General features: G+C 32.8%; 1 protein-coding gene across 1 annotated transcript; it reads right to left on the bottom strand.

Annotated features, from left to right (window-relative positions):
• Nucleotides 1-13,588: 13,588 nt before the first annotated feature.
• On the bottom strand, nt 13,589-15,271 carry LOC131645836 (3-ketoacyl-CoA synthase 19-like). Its single transcript, XM_058916035.1, has one exon. It carries the CDS (start codon nt 15,232-15,234, stop codon nt 13,864-13,866), a length of 1,371 nt encoding a protein of 456 aa, XP_058772018.1. The 5' UTR covers nt 15,235-15,271; the 3' UTR covers nt 13,589-13,863.
• Nucleotides 15,272-15,507: the final 236 nt, after the last annotated feature.

Below are 15,507 nucleotides of genomic sequence, written 5' to 3'. Positions count from 1 at the left end.
GATTCGGCTACTTCTCTCACTAATTCCACACAATGGGAATTAGCTACCGCTGTCCCACCACCATAAGGGATACAGCCCACAACATGATTATGAAATGCATGCATCACATACAGCATGCTAATCATCAACACCAATCAACTGAATAATCATAATCATCAACCAATGCAACAACAATAGCCACACATAGGTATGCTATTTTCCAACCATCTCAACATACATTTTACATCAACAATACATGTATATTAATCATCAATCACAACAACTACGATTCATAATCATTTATCCACAACATACCAGCATAATAATATCACAACCGTTTGATATTCACCACGACATAATACATTTACCACAACAATATATTATCACCTCAGCAATCATACTAGCTAAACACCGCATAGCATGTTCGTACTGTTACTCAATCTACCACCAAATACAATCCACAAAACCAACAAAATGATTTTTAAAATTATAATCCCCTAATATACATCATAAAATAGGGAATTAATTCATCTACCAGGTACTCGAAACGGCGTACAAAAAGGATTAACAGTTTAAAAGTTACGGATATTTAAAATAAGTATTTTTCCAAAAAGCTTCAGTGGTAACCGGTTACCTGAATGATGTAACCGGTTACATCACTGACAGTAACTTTTATTTTTCAATTTCGCCCAGTGGTAACCGGTTACCTAAATGATGTAACCGGTTACATCATCACGAAATGCAGTTCTTCGCCTGTTTGAGACCATGTAATCGGTTACTTCCCTCATGTAACCGGTTACATTACTGATATAGCAGAAAAATCACTTTTCTGCAGCATTGTTTTCATCCCAAGTGCGAACCCAATCATCTCAACACGTCAAAAATCTCATCACAGCACGAAAATGCACATTTATACATACTTCTAACAGGTATTAACATCAGTAGTCAACATCAAACATCATTCACAACAACTCAATTGCATCATACATCATAATTGAACCTAAAGTTCTACAAACCCCAAAACCCCAAACACCGACATATAATCCAATTCGGAATCCTAACATACGAATTCAATCGAATCATTCATAATACCCATAATAGAGGTTAATGAGAAGAATCCCCCCCTTACCTAGATGTCGAATTCTTGGATGCTCTTGCTCTTCGCACTTGCCCTTCTCCCAATTTCACGTTCAATCTTCTCTTCTCCTTTTTGGTTCCCTTTTCACAAAATCTTCCTCTTTTCTATTTTATGGAAAATATAACCTTAGTTTAGTAAAAGGCTTTGCAACTGACACACCCCCCAATTGCTACTTGCGATACTGGCCCATTAGCCTCATTTTCCATAATTCTCTAATAAATCCAATAAAATGCCAAATAAATCCAATAAATAATTTAATTTCAATTTAAATTAATTAAGGGAAAACATGGGGTGTCACAACTCTCCCCCACTAAAAGAGTTTTCGTCCTCGAAAACATACCTCAAGCAACCAGCTCGTATAAGAATCCTTCATATGATTCTCCAGCTCCCAATTAACATTGCCACTTGATGGTTCTCCCCAAGCTATTCTGACCAATGCTATCTATTTACCGCACAATTACTTCAACTTCCTATTTTTGATCCTCAAAATTCATCTGATATAACCAACAGAAAGCATGTCCCATGCATTCAAATTCCAACTCTTACGTCATATTTGACCATCCAAAGATGTACCACTCGTTATACCTCCAAAATTTTAACAACAATGGGACATTGAGGTACAACTCACACCATGCACCCAATAATTGAATAAGACATGAATGGTCACCCAACGCGTAATCACAGTTGTAAACTATTCTTCATCGTACTACCTTAGAATCAAATTCATCCTCAAACTGAAAGAGAATTCCACCCACGTCAGCAAGATGTATAACATTGCTCTTACCTCTCCATCTTAGAAGGTTATACATACGCACTAGGATCCCATCCTAGAAAGCGAGATCACAACCTTATTTAGGACAAGAACCTTCCCACCATCCTATCCGCCCTTCTCAATATCCTACTACTTAATATCACTTTCATTAGGACATTAACTTATCCGCATCTGTGAACAAGGCTTTCATTAAACACTTATATAGATTCCCGTGGCACACGTTGTGCAAAATAATTCCTTACCCATAGCATGATCACACCTGATCAACACTGCAGTAATACATTCCATCTAACGAACGTGCCAACCTTAAACATAATTTTCCATTTGAGCGATAGCATAATACTAACACTTTTCACCAACTACTTTCTTCAAGAAAACTCAATAATCGTATTCCTCATATCATTAAATTTTAACTATCTGACTCATCTCAAGTCAGACCAACAATCATCCAACACGTTACATTCCTCTTTTGCTGCACTACTCTGATTACTCATTACAACCATCATTACCGATTAGACTTCTGAGTTATACCCAACTCTGGCCCTCTTTACTCATTCGTTCAAAAATAATTCTTTACCATCCATGGTACTAATCCACCACTCATCAATACTTACTCGCATTCAAAACAAAATCCTGATTTACTCTATCTATTAAACATTCCAACTATCAGAACGAATGCACACAAGTAATTATAATCACACTCATCAGCCTCGAGATGTCATTGCTTATAAAATAGCTCAAACTGAGTCCCACTCTTCTTTAAGAATTAAATCAACTTCATCCTTCCTAAAGTATAATTCTTCATTATATTTGGAAATCTAAAATAACGCTTTACAATAGCACAAAATTGTTATAGCATCATATAGTATCAACTCATCGTCTTCACTTCGCTGAATACATACTCGTTAACCACATACAACCACAATAACATACTCCTCATCTCGGAAATTATTCAAAAGAGTCATAATTCTTCGACATGACATCCTTGCATCCACTAGATTCTAAATCCAACATATAGATCAATACATATTCTCTACGCAAGCTTCCAACATATTAATTCCTCACTGCCCACGAGTAGTACTCATAACACTACTCCACATCACACTTTCGCTGCGCGACTCTGATTACCCGTCTTAAGTCATTGTCCATTATATTGCACTCTTTCATATTCATCTCTTCATAAGTTCACACAACATGATGAGTGATTATTCTCACGGCTTAGTATTCATCACATCTTATACCATTAAGGTAACAAAACAAGCTTATCTTATCGATATGATTTCACCTACTACCAACAAGAGATTAAGGGTGATCAAGTCCTCAATTTGTCAATAGATGGCCGACAACCATATTTAAGCATAAACTGTCGTTACTACATAATAGTGTCCTTTCCGAGTTTGCACCCAAACTCATTAATATCGTCATAGTCCAATAATTCACTTTGAGTCTTTACAACTCGCACACTTCCCTCTTATTGGCTCTTATCGGTGAGACACCAACGTCCAAACATTTCACACAATCCGTTTCATAGTCACTTAGCATTACACACTTGTTAAGTACTTCCCAACTTCATAATCGCTAATATACTCGTACATTACTATTCATCTCGTTCCAAATCAAAATCCACGTCTTAGAAAAAGACCGCGACAACATTCATAACTCGTAGTTTTACTCCCAATCCTGTGACGTCTTTCACATCCCAATATCATTCCACTCGAAATCTCAACAAGTCTTCCTCGCACCAATAGATGTTAGAAATTCTCTACAATTCTTCTTTTATAATTGTCGTTACTTTGGCATCACAAATACGACTCCAACCGTTCTAAAGTTTATTTCACCTTTACTACTAATTCACTTCTCACTAAAATCCATCGGCACTCAAATCATCTTTATTACCGAACAGTTCATCAACTTATTTATCAACAACATGTTCTACTCAACTTCATTTTCAAACAATTGCAGTAGTAGGCATTCCTATTCAACAAGTTTCACGCTTCCTTAACTAACTTCGGAATCTCTCCTCATAGGGTCACTCTACTGTATTTATAACTCTCCCATAAGGTAGAACATCATCTCACCTTTTTTGTAGGTTCAAACGACACAGTAATCCGATACTCGAAACTCAAGATATGAATTTTCCAACGTCACCTGAAATGCAACATCGACATCATGCAGCGACACTCTATACGATATATCCAAAACTCCTCAATTGGTACATTTACTTCCTAAAGTTGCTTCTCAACAAACCTTTTAATTATTCCTTCAATTCGTTCAACTCTGACACTGACATCTCGTGCCGTACCAACAAACAAGTCTAGTTCTAAGAACAAGTGTAACCGCAACCTCGCCTCTTTCCAACATCACTCTGTCACAATTAAATATGTTACAGCGGCTGCAACCATTTTTATACAAAGTTCGTTTCAATAGCTTTCTGCCGCTTCAAACGGAACTCAAATCGGATGTCCAGAGCTCCAGTTATGAATTTTCGAAGTTCTGCAGCTATTCAGCAATTTTCCTGCATTTTGCTTACGAAAATCTCACTCCAAAACTCATTCTCTTCAACTCGATCACATTCCAAACAGCCCCTTATCATATCTCTTCACTTCCAAACATTCTTATAACTTGAGCAACATATCCCATCACCGAAGTGCGGTTTCTGAAACATTACGACAACAATCCTCTTTGCAACTTGCAGCTGAACCTCTTCCGAAACGCAAGGCCACTTAGCTGACAACTTCGCAGCCTCTCAGCAGAGCTGATACATTGCAACTTCTTAATTTCCCTCTCCTACAACTAATCATCAATTACTTCTAATCATCTTCTTTCAAGATGTTCCAACTTAATTACCAGTCAAGTCTTAATTTCAAGTCACCTTCGATTCGGAAAACAACAACTCCAACAACGCTTGCACTCTTGCCAACAACAGTCTACTGAACCAATCATCTTACAACCGATGCATAACCGAGAAGCGAAGCTTCTCCCTCACTTGTTTCAAACCAACTTCCGCAACAAACAACCAAGTACCGACAGTGATTCACTCACATGTCGCGTACCAAGGGATATTATGCCGACAGTATTCAACTGTCGTGCAACTCAACTGACTCGACAATTGGCCGGACGGACCGACCTGCTCTGATACCACTATTGTAACACCCTTCTAAAAACCCCGCGGAATATCAATTAAAATTCAGATTCAAACATGAAAAGGGTATTACAACTTCAAAATATTCAAACATTGGGCCATGTCATTCCTTATGAGGAACTTCAAACACATTATTCAGTAATCATGTTAACACAGCGGAATTTATCTCAAACTGAATAAATATAAAACATCGGGATTCACATCCAAATTCACCGATCCAAACCAACAAAACATTATTCCACATAAGAAATAATTCATCAATCAAATACTAAAACAGACGTTTCCCCCCAGTGTTACAAGACCAGAGCATGACACCGACACAACCGTACTAACGAAGTAACTCTACGAGTTATACTCACCCAGCACAAGCCGCTAATCTTTAATCTGAAAAGTAATCAACAGTAAGGGTGAGTTTCATTCGCATTAACAAATGTTATAGGAATATAAACAATACAACTGCATCCATACATTATTAACCCAAATCAATTATATTCAGATAGCATAGCAACATTCATCAATACAATCATTCATATCAATGCACACAAATTATAACATTGGACAACTTCCATTCATGTTATAATTATACACAACAACCTAATGCAATGCAACTAAATGCATGTGGTACCAAACATGGGATAACTCATCTCACCGATCCACCACCATAAAGATTCGGCTACTTCTCTCACTAATTCCACACAATGGGAATTAGCTACCGCTGTCCCACCACCATAAGGGATACAGCCCACAACATGATTATGAAATGCATGCATCACATACAACATGCTAATCATCAACACCAATCAACTGAATAATCATAATCATGAACCAATGCAACAACAATAGCCACACATAGGTATGCTATTTTTCAACCATCTCAACATACATTTTACATCAACAATGCATGTATATTAATCATCAATCACAACCACTATGATTCATAATCATTTATCCACAACATACAAGCATAATAATATCACAACCGTTTGATATTCACCACGACATAATACATTTAACACAACAATATATTATCACCTCAGCAATCATACTAGCTAAACACCGCATAGCATGTTCGTACTGTTACTCAATCTACCACCAAATACAATCCACAAAACCAACAAAATGATTTTTAAAATTATAATCCCCTAATATACATCATAAAATAGGGAATTAATTCATCTACCAGGTACTCGAAACGGCGTACAAAAAGGATTAACAGTTTAAAAGTTACGGATATTTAAAATAAGTATTTTTCCAAAAAGCTTCAGTGGTAACCGGTTACCTGAATGATGTAACCGGTTACATCACTGACAGTAACTTTTATTTTTCAATTTCGCCCAGTGGTAACCGGTTACCTAAATGATGTAACCGGTTACATCATCGCGAAATGCAGTTCTTCGCCTGTTTGGGACCATGTAATCGGTTACTTCCCTCATGTAACCGGTTACATTACTGATATAGCAGAAAAATCACTTTTCTGCAGCATTGTTTTCATCCCAAGTGCAAACCCAATCATCTCAACACGTCCAAAATCTCATCACAGCACGAAAATGCACATTTATACATACTTCTAACAAGTATTAACATCAGTAGTCAACATCAAATATCATTCACAACAACTCAATTGCATCATACATCATAATTGAACCTAAAGTTCTACAAACCCCAAAACCCCAAACACCGACATATAATCCAATTCGGAATCCTAACATACGAATTCAATCGAATCATTCATAATACCCATAATAGAGGTTAATGAGAAGAATCCCCCCTTACCTCGATGTCGAATTCTTGGATGCTCTTGCTCTTCGCACTTGCCCTTCTCCCAATTTCACGTTCAATCTTCTCTTCTCCTTTTTGGTTCCCTTTTTACAAAATCTTCCTCTTTTCTATTTTATGGAAAATATAACTTTAGTTTAGTAAAAGGCTTTGCAACTGACACGCCCCCCAATTGCTACTTGCGATACTGGCCCATTAGCCTCATTTTCCATAATTCTCTAATAAATCCAATAAAATGCCAAATAAATCCAATAAATAATTTAATTTCAATTTAAATTAATTAAGGGAAAACATGGGGTGTCACATTTTGTTTCTTATGAATGCATAACATTGATTAATTATGAATGAGATTCACCCTTACTTGTTGATATTTTTCAGATTGAGGAGTAGCGACATTAGTGCTCGGTGAGGATGACTCATGGAGTTTATCCGTTTATGTTGGGTTGTGTCGGTCATGCTCTGATCTTGTAAAACTGGGGAACGATAGTTTTAGAATTGTCTGAGATTACTCTATTTTATTTGGTGTTGGATTATATTTCCATTGGTTGTATTAGCGATGTTTTCTTATTTCCGCTGTGATAAACATAATAATGTTATTTTGGTGAATGTTTCTATTAAGGCATGACTTCAGACTATAGTTGGTTTATTTGTTTTAAATAATTGTGGCACCTTATGTTTTTACTCTTATTATTATATTAATTACCGCGGGGTTTAGAAGGGTGTTACAGATATCAGGCTCTTAAAATATGAAACCATAATGATTCCCCTCCTTTTAAGATCCTACATCTCCACTTTAGAAAAAGCGCTACAATGAAATGTTTGATATTTTTAAGACCCAAACTTCCTTTTTCCAAAGCCTGCACACATCCTTCCAACCCACCCAATGCACCCTTCTATGATCCTTTGTTCTATCCCCAAAAATTACTTTAAATTTTAATGATTTATTTAACTATCTTTACCGACAACTAAAAAAAAAAAGTGTGAAAATATAAAGAGAACAAAGAACATATTTAAGAACGACAATTCTACCTACTAGACTAAGAAAGCATATGAGTTATATTTCATCACTTATAATTATATATTTTTGAATTTTAAGTATGTTTAATTTTATTTATATTTGAAGTATAAGTATTTTTTTTTAAATAGATAGAATTTTGATTGATAATTATTTTATGTAATTATTTATTTATTTTAAATTTATTTAATATAGTTTAAAAAATTGAATAATAAAATTTAAAAAAATACCAATTATTTTTATTGATACTTTAAACAACTCTTAGAAATATTAAAATTAAAATTAAAATTTAGCATTAGTTTAAACCTTCACAAAAGATATAAAAAAAGTTTAGAGTGAAGACCCATTTTGGCCCCTCACAAATATTCCACGAGTCAAATTAGTCCCTCACAAAAAAATTGACCCAACTTAATCCCTTACAAAATTTAACCGGGTCATATTAGTCCTTCTGCTAATATTTTTTTCAAATCGGTTTTTTCTACTTCTAAATCGGTTCTTTTCATACTTCTAAACTGTGACTGGACTGACACGTTATATTTTTTTTAAATACTAAATTAATTTTTATTTTTAATTTCATTTTTAAACAATTATCAAAGAATAATATCAAAAAAGCCAAAATTATTTCTTATAAAGTAATTTTTAAACAAGTAATTTCCATGATTTCTGCTAATATTAACAAATTCTATACATAAATTTTTACCTATGAGATCTCAAATTCAAATCCCATTCAAGTTAAATAATTTTCACTTTACAACTAGACAAATCAATTTCTATCGTTAATAAAGTGACTATCATTTACAACTAGAAAAATCAACTTCTATTGTTAGTAAAGCAACTATTATTTACAACAAGACAAATCAATTTCTATTGTTAGTAAAGTGATTATCATTTACAACTAGATAAATCAATTTTTATTGTTAATAAAGTGATTATCATTTACAACTAGACAAATCAATTTCTACAGTTAATAAAGTGACTATCAATAACAACTAGACAAATCAATTTCTATTGTTAGTAAAGTGACTATCATTTATAAATAGACAAATCAATTTCTATTGTATTAAATTGTCTTTCATTTAATCTGAAGAGACTTAGGTTCGAGACCATATTGATACAAATTTTGTATTTTTTATTTTAAATTTATAATTGTTTAAGATTAACCACGTGGGTCTGAGTTCTAACTCCTTATAAGAAACAATTTTGGCTTTTTTATATTATTAATTTATAATTGTTTAAAAATAAAATTAAAAATAAAAATCAATTTAGTATTTACAAAATGAAAAATAAATAAAATCCAATGTGGCAATCCACTCACGGTTTAAAACTAGAAAAAAACCGATTCGAGAAAATTATTAGCAGAAGGAGTAATATGATCCGGTTAAATTTTGTAAGGGATTAAATTGGGTCAATTTTTTTGTGAGGGACTCATTTGACTCGTGTAATATTTGTGAAGGACCAAAATGGGTCTTCACTCAAAAGTTTAAAAAAGAGAATTAAGAACTGTTTGAACAAACTCAATTTCACATCAGAGATGGTCACCTAACGTTGTAATATACTTTCAAAACATATCAAATATACTTTGGATGTACACCATTAGAAAAATAGTTATTAGTGTCGGCTGTTTGAAGACGCTAAAGGTAAAAAAAGACATACACTAATATTAGTAGAAGCGTTGGTTTTGAATTGTTTGTAGTAGTCGAAGCATTTTTGCATCAATTGCGAAAAGTCTATTGGTAGTTGTAATGTCCATAGCTTTGATGTTAGAAAACTTCTTCGATTTAAATTAATTAGAATGAAGAAGACAGTTATTGAGTATCCATTTATAGAGTGGTAGAGGAATCCCTCCACACACACACACACACACACACATATATATATATATATATATATATATATATATATATATATATATATATAACACTAATACGGTGTGGAATGTAAAGATGCTTGCTTGGAAGTGGTCTTTTTTGGGAGAGAATTTTAAGTCCAATATAATTATAGTTTTTACGATTTCGTTAAGGATCCTTTATTGTTCCTTTCGTAACTAGAATTGGTTGGTATTTTCTCTTTTTTGGAGGGTTTTGACCACTTTTGTGTAAACAGGATTGGAAAACCCTTTGTTCTCACTTTAATTGATTCTTGATTACTTAAAAAAATAAACAAATAATATAAAGCTCTCACCTCACGCTTCAAAGAGTTTGAATTCTAACACCAAACACTTATAACCTATAGTACCAATTTATGTCAACTAGATTTACTGCTTTGGCGTTGCTGCAAGCTACCCGATTCTTGACAAAAGCCTTAATCTTATGACTGCAACAAAAGGTCTCTCTAACCTTTGATTCCACAATGCATCATTCCGGTTTCGCCAGATATTATAAACTAAAGCTGCTATCATTGCAGCATAAACATCTTTCCTGAACTTGCTTAGTTTAACTATTTTTAGCCATCTTATTGTCATTTGATGGATACTGATATTTGCATGCCACCGTAACTAAATTTTGATATGCTCCAAGCATCTTTTACTATACTCACATTCAAAATATAGGTGGTTGTACGTTTCATCCTAGCTTCCATTACACTACTAACCGAGGGGTTTGATATCTAGATTTTTCTATAAAAGCTTTCATTCATTAAATTTTGTCCTAAACCTAACTCATCTACAGCTGCTCCAACCTTGTAAACATTATTCTTTGAGATGGATTACATGACAACAAATTTTTCAAGTTTTCTTAATTAGTTTGAGAATATTTCAAGGTTGTGTGTTATTGTTTTTACATAGACATATTGGAGTAACTAATGTTGTCAACCTTAAACAAACAAAATTTATGTTCTTGCAATATATCTCACATAATTATGTTGTTGTTGTTATTTCCACCTCTCACAATCTATCTTACAAGAATTTATAATTTTTATTTTTAATATAGTCATTTGTTTGAATATTGTGAAAGACTAAAAAACTGGTGAATGATAAAAATTAAAAAAGAAAATAAAATATGTTAGTTTTAATTTTTTCTTCTCTTCATAATTTTTATTACTATAGAATAATCTATTACCTCGGTGGATTTAGCCACCAAAGTAAAATGTCCCTTTTTTGTTTTATTTCTTTAGTTTGAAAAGAAAAAATCTACCTTGATGATTCTAAAGAACTGAGGGAAAATTACCACAGTTTTATTTATAAACGAATCTTTGACATTCATTTTAACAACGCTTAAGATATTGTCACCACAATCTACAAGAAACTCTATACATACTGTTAAAATGCAAACACTCCAACTGTATCACTATTACAAAACGCACAAACAATAGCACCCAAGTCACCACGGTTCTTCAACACACATTTACAACAACACTCTACCTAACAACGCTGGGACTTGCATGATTATATATCTTTTCCAACCGTTGTTAAATATCTTTTTCGTAGTAGGGTATATCTTATACGCTACGTTGTCAACTCAAACAATAATAATAAAACCAGTTGGATTCAAAACAATGAAACTTAAAGAAGTTTGAAAATAACCTATAGGATGGATTGCAAGAGCAGCAAAATTATAGATGCAAGGTTGAAGTTCTTACATTATCGCTTATATTGTAATTGAAAATTGATTTTGTTTATCTAAATTTTTTATTGTATTTTATATCAGAAATAAATGTATGCAAAAGTCATCGAGAAAATATTACATGCAAAAATTATATTCAAAATTCATCAAAAATTTGTACTTATAGATTGAAACAAAAACAATGTAAAATAATAAACTTAGTATTTTGATAAAAACAAGGGATATATAACCTTGGGTATTATAATTTGAGAAATAAAGTAGCGTGTCTTAACTCTTAAAAAAATTACAAAAATATGCAATTGTTAGAGATCGAAACACTATCAGTTTCACATTTTTCTTCGGTTGCAGATAGATCGAGGAAAAAGTGTCGAGTTTTCACGATATCTTTTATTACGTTCGCCTAAAAAACCGAGTGTGTATAAAATATAATTTCACATTTTTCTTCGGTTGCAGATAGATCGAGGAAAAAGTGTCGAGTATTCACAATACCCTTTATTACGTTCGCCAAAAAAATCGAGTGTGTATAAAATATAAAAGTATTTTCTATCAAAACAAGTGTGTTATTTTTATATTAGATTTTGATTTCAAACAAGTTGCGTGTCTCTTGAATGAAAGAAAGATTCTCATCTAAATTAGAGAAAGTGTACAAGTCTGGGTTTGTTTGCCTCAGAGCATGCCTTTTAAAGTCCTAAATGGGAGAATGTTTGAAATTGAAATTGAAATGTTTGTTTGTTTGAATGTGGTGAGATAGGAGAAATATCTTTCTATAAATATAAGCTATGTCGTCTACCTACAATTTGAAACATATCCAAGCAATTAATGCTTTTACTTAACTTTGCTAGTATAGGTGAATATATATAGTCTAAGTATTTTGTTTTTGAATGTTCATGTGCTTGGATTTTCTACTTATACAATGTGCTTGAATTTTCTACTTACACATGTCAATACAATTTAAGTGTAGTGTCTTCTCTATTAACTACTTTACAAAGAAAATCAAATTTTCAACCTATACCATGTGCATATGGACCCGTTAACCGCCATGGAATGTATTTTTTACTCATAACCCTATCAACCACATCTCTAACATTGGATTCAAAATCTATTTTGTTTTATTCATTCAAGCTTCCGTACATATTACGCGATATTCTATCAAGTCATTCCCCTTTTTTTATAATATCATTTTAAAAAATAAATGTATTTCACACAAAATATATTAGTATAATAAACTCAGTTGATATTATCATGACTTGTAACTAAATAAATAGAGATGGCATGTCAAGTTGAGACGTATCTATGACAACTTTAAACATATCTAAGAATTGAATGCTTTTATAACTTAACTTTAAACATATCTAAGAATTGAATGCTTTTATAACTTAACTTTACCTATATAAGTGTAAGACTATTTATAGTTAGTCAACGTGTTTTGTTTTTTAATGTTCATGTGCTCGACGCTTCTACTTCCACATGTATATTCAAATGAAAGCAGAAAAAACTACCCAAATGAAGACCATTGTGGTCACGAAAAATTCCTCCGCAAGTAGCCACATTCTCCACCGAAGCACCGTTTGAATTTCCTTTATACCAATGATAAATAGAAGGACACTATAAGACCTGTTTCACCAACCTGGTGGGGGCATGAATAATATTAAGTCTGAATGATTTGTGCAAGATGAAATCTTCCATCTTCCATATCAATCACATTATGCTACTTAAGGTAAATTTTAGAGGCAGTACAATCCCATCTATCCAAAAAAGTCATTGAATCTAGAATTATTCCTAGTCCTCCAAAGACCAAATAAAATGTTTGATTAACTTGAAAAAATAACTTTGGAGAATTTTGAATTACACGAGTTCAGACCAGTTCTACACTATTATAAATAATATATTTTACGATAAATCTTTTATCTCTGCAATTGAAAATACGAGATTAATGACCTGGAACGCGCCATTATTCATTATTAAAAATATATATATATCTTATACATCAATTTTGTCTTTGTCATTAAAAATTCGAGGTCAAATGATCTCGAGCGCACCATTATTCATTTAAAAATAAAATAAAAAATATATCTTATATCTCAATTTTGTCCAAAACCGACATAAAATATTGCTTAGAATTTGAGTTTCGGCTCCTATAATTTTAAATTTAATTTAGAATAAAAAAGGTCTTGCAATTGACAAAAATCAAAGGTAAAAAAAATCATGACACCTAACAAATGCAGTTTATTTTTGTTTTTAAATCAAATCATTTTACAGCCTACATACTTATTAATTACATGAACTTTATTTCATTTATCAATAGCACAATACACATGTTCTAACCAAATAATACAATACTATAATAATATTTTCAAACATGAACACAACAAATATTTTAAAGAAGTTCATCAAATAAATTAATAATCTTTCTTGTTGATAACCACCCAACCAAATTATGTTTTTCTGTATAATAATGATGAAGATGATTTCATCTCTTAATTAACTATCAATCTTCATTCTGCTAGTATCCAACCTCACAAAACTAAGATAATCATCATGAATCCAATCAAACTTTTCCTTGAAAGGATTAATCAGTAATGGTGGAGGATAACTCTCAATACAATCTTTCCAAACATTTGTATCAGATAAATCTCTCATCACTTCCCAAACACAAGTATTGCACTTAAAACCAGCTCCAAGACTAATCATAAAAATTCTATCACCCTTTTTCAGTCTCTTTTTTGCTTCCATATAACCTAAAACATACCATATTCCACTAGATGAAGTATTTCCCCAACGATGAAGTGTCATTCTAGTTGGTTCAAGATCATACTCATTCAACATTAAACCTACACCAACTCCATCAATAACTGCTCTACCACCAGGATGAACACAAAAATGCTCAATCCCATTTTTCAACTCAATTTTCTTCATACCGTTGCGTAGCGAAACCGCAAATAACCACACCAGTTCCCAAACTGGGAGAATCTTTGGAACCATACGCTGCAAATTTAATGTCAAAGCTTGTGCAGCACAGTTAACAAGACTTTTGGTTAGTCTAGCACCTTCAAAACCTTCTTCATCTTCCAAACGTATGCAGCAATTATAAGCTTCGTCAGTGCTGTAATATGTTCTCTCCATCTGTTTCAGTTTCAAGATAGCTTTGTTTTTCAGCTCCATTTTGTTTGTCAGTAAAATTGCACAGCCACCTGAACGAAAAAGACAGTTAGATAACATCATACTTTTGTCTCTTCCAAGGTACCAATGAGCACCAATCTGTTGTGTGCTAACAACAATTCCTAAGGAGTTTTCATGTGTTTTGAAAAGCTGCTGCACAAGATCTACACCTATAAGACTTGCACTGCACCCCATTCCTGAAATATTGAACACTTTTACATCTTCTCTCATTTTGTATCGGTTTATTATTCTTGAAGTGATCGAAGGTATTGGTGAAAACAATGAAAGATTGACAACAAGAATATCGATTTCGGAAGGAGAGAAACATGTTTTTTTGAAAAGGTTGTCGAGTGTATCGAACATGACTTCATCTATTTCTTCATATGTGTCTTTGAGAGTTGGACATGTTTCTCTTCCTTCAAGAATGTTTTTGGAACAATAAGTGTTTTCACCTATTCCTGAACTAACTGTGCTTTTTATGAGGAACCTGAGTTCCTCTAGACCAAGGTTTTTCTTTGTAAACACTATTCTTGCACATATATTTGTGTTGAGTTTTGTTTCTTCTTTTGGTTTGAAACACTCATAGGCTAATATGTAACATGATTGGTTTCTACGTTTAAGAATCAACTTGAAGAGTTTTAAAGTGGAATAGAGTAAAGAAAAAAGGCATAAAATCTTTAAGAGATATTCCATGACTTGGAATTTTTCTAGGGGGAGAAAATTTGTGATTTTTCAAGTGCAAGTGTTTCTCTATATATAGACACACACTCATATCTTATTTATGAGACATTCCATGACTTGGGTAGTCTATAGTATTATATTTAGCATGTGCGTGATCTAGTGGTGAAACGTTTGAGTTTTGAGAGTGTACTCATCTAAAGATTTCAGGTTTGAAATTGTTTATTAAAAGATATATATATTTTAACTATTTAGCCTCAATTCTAGAATGCAATAATTGAATGAAAG

This window comes from Vicia villosa, linkage group LG2 (assembly GCF_029867415.1).
Source record: "Vicia villosa cultivar HV-30 ecotype Madison, WI linkage group LG2, Vvil1.0, whole genome shotgun sequence".
Lineage (NCBI taxonomy): Eukaryota > Viridiplantae > Streptophyta > Magnoliopsida > Fabales > Fabaceae > Vicia > Vicia villosa.
The sequence above is the reverse complement of the archived record's forward strand: the minus strand, read 5'-3'. Positions and strand labels throughout refer to the sequence as shown.

Bases quoted from the DNA above. Each gene is read 5' to 3' on its own strand.
- LOC131645836 (XM_058916035.1), bottom strand. From the start codon at position 15,234: ATGGAATATCTCTTAAAGATTTTATGCCTTTTTTCTTTACTCTATTCC.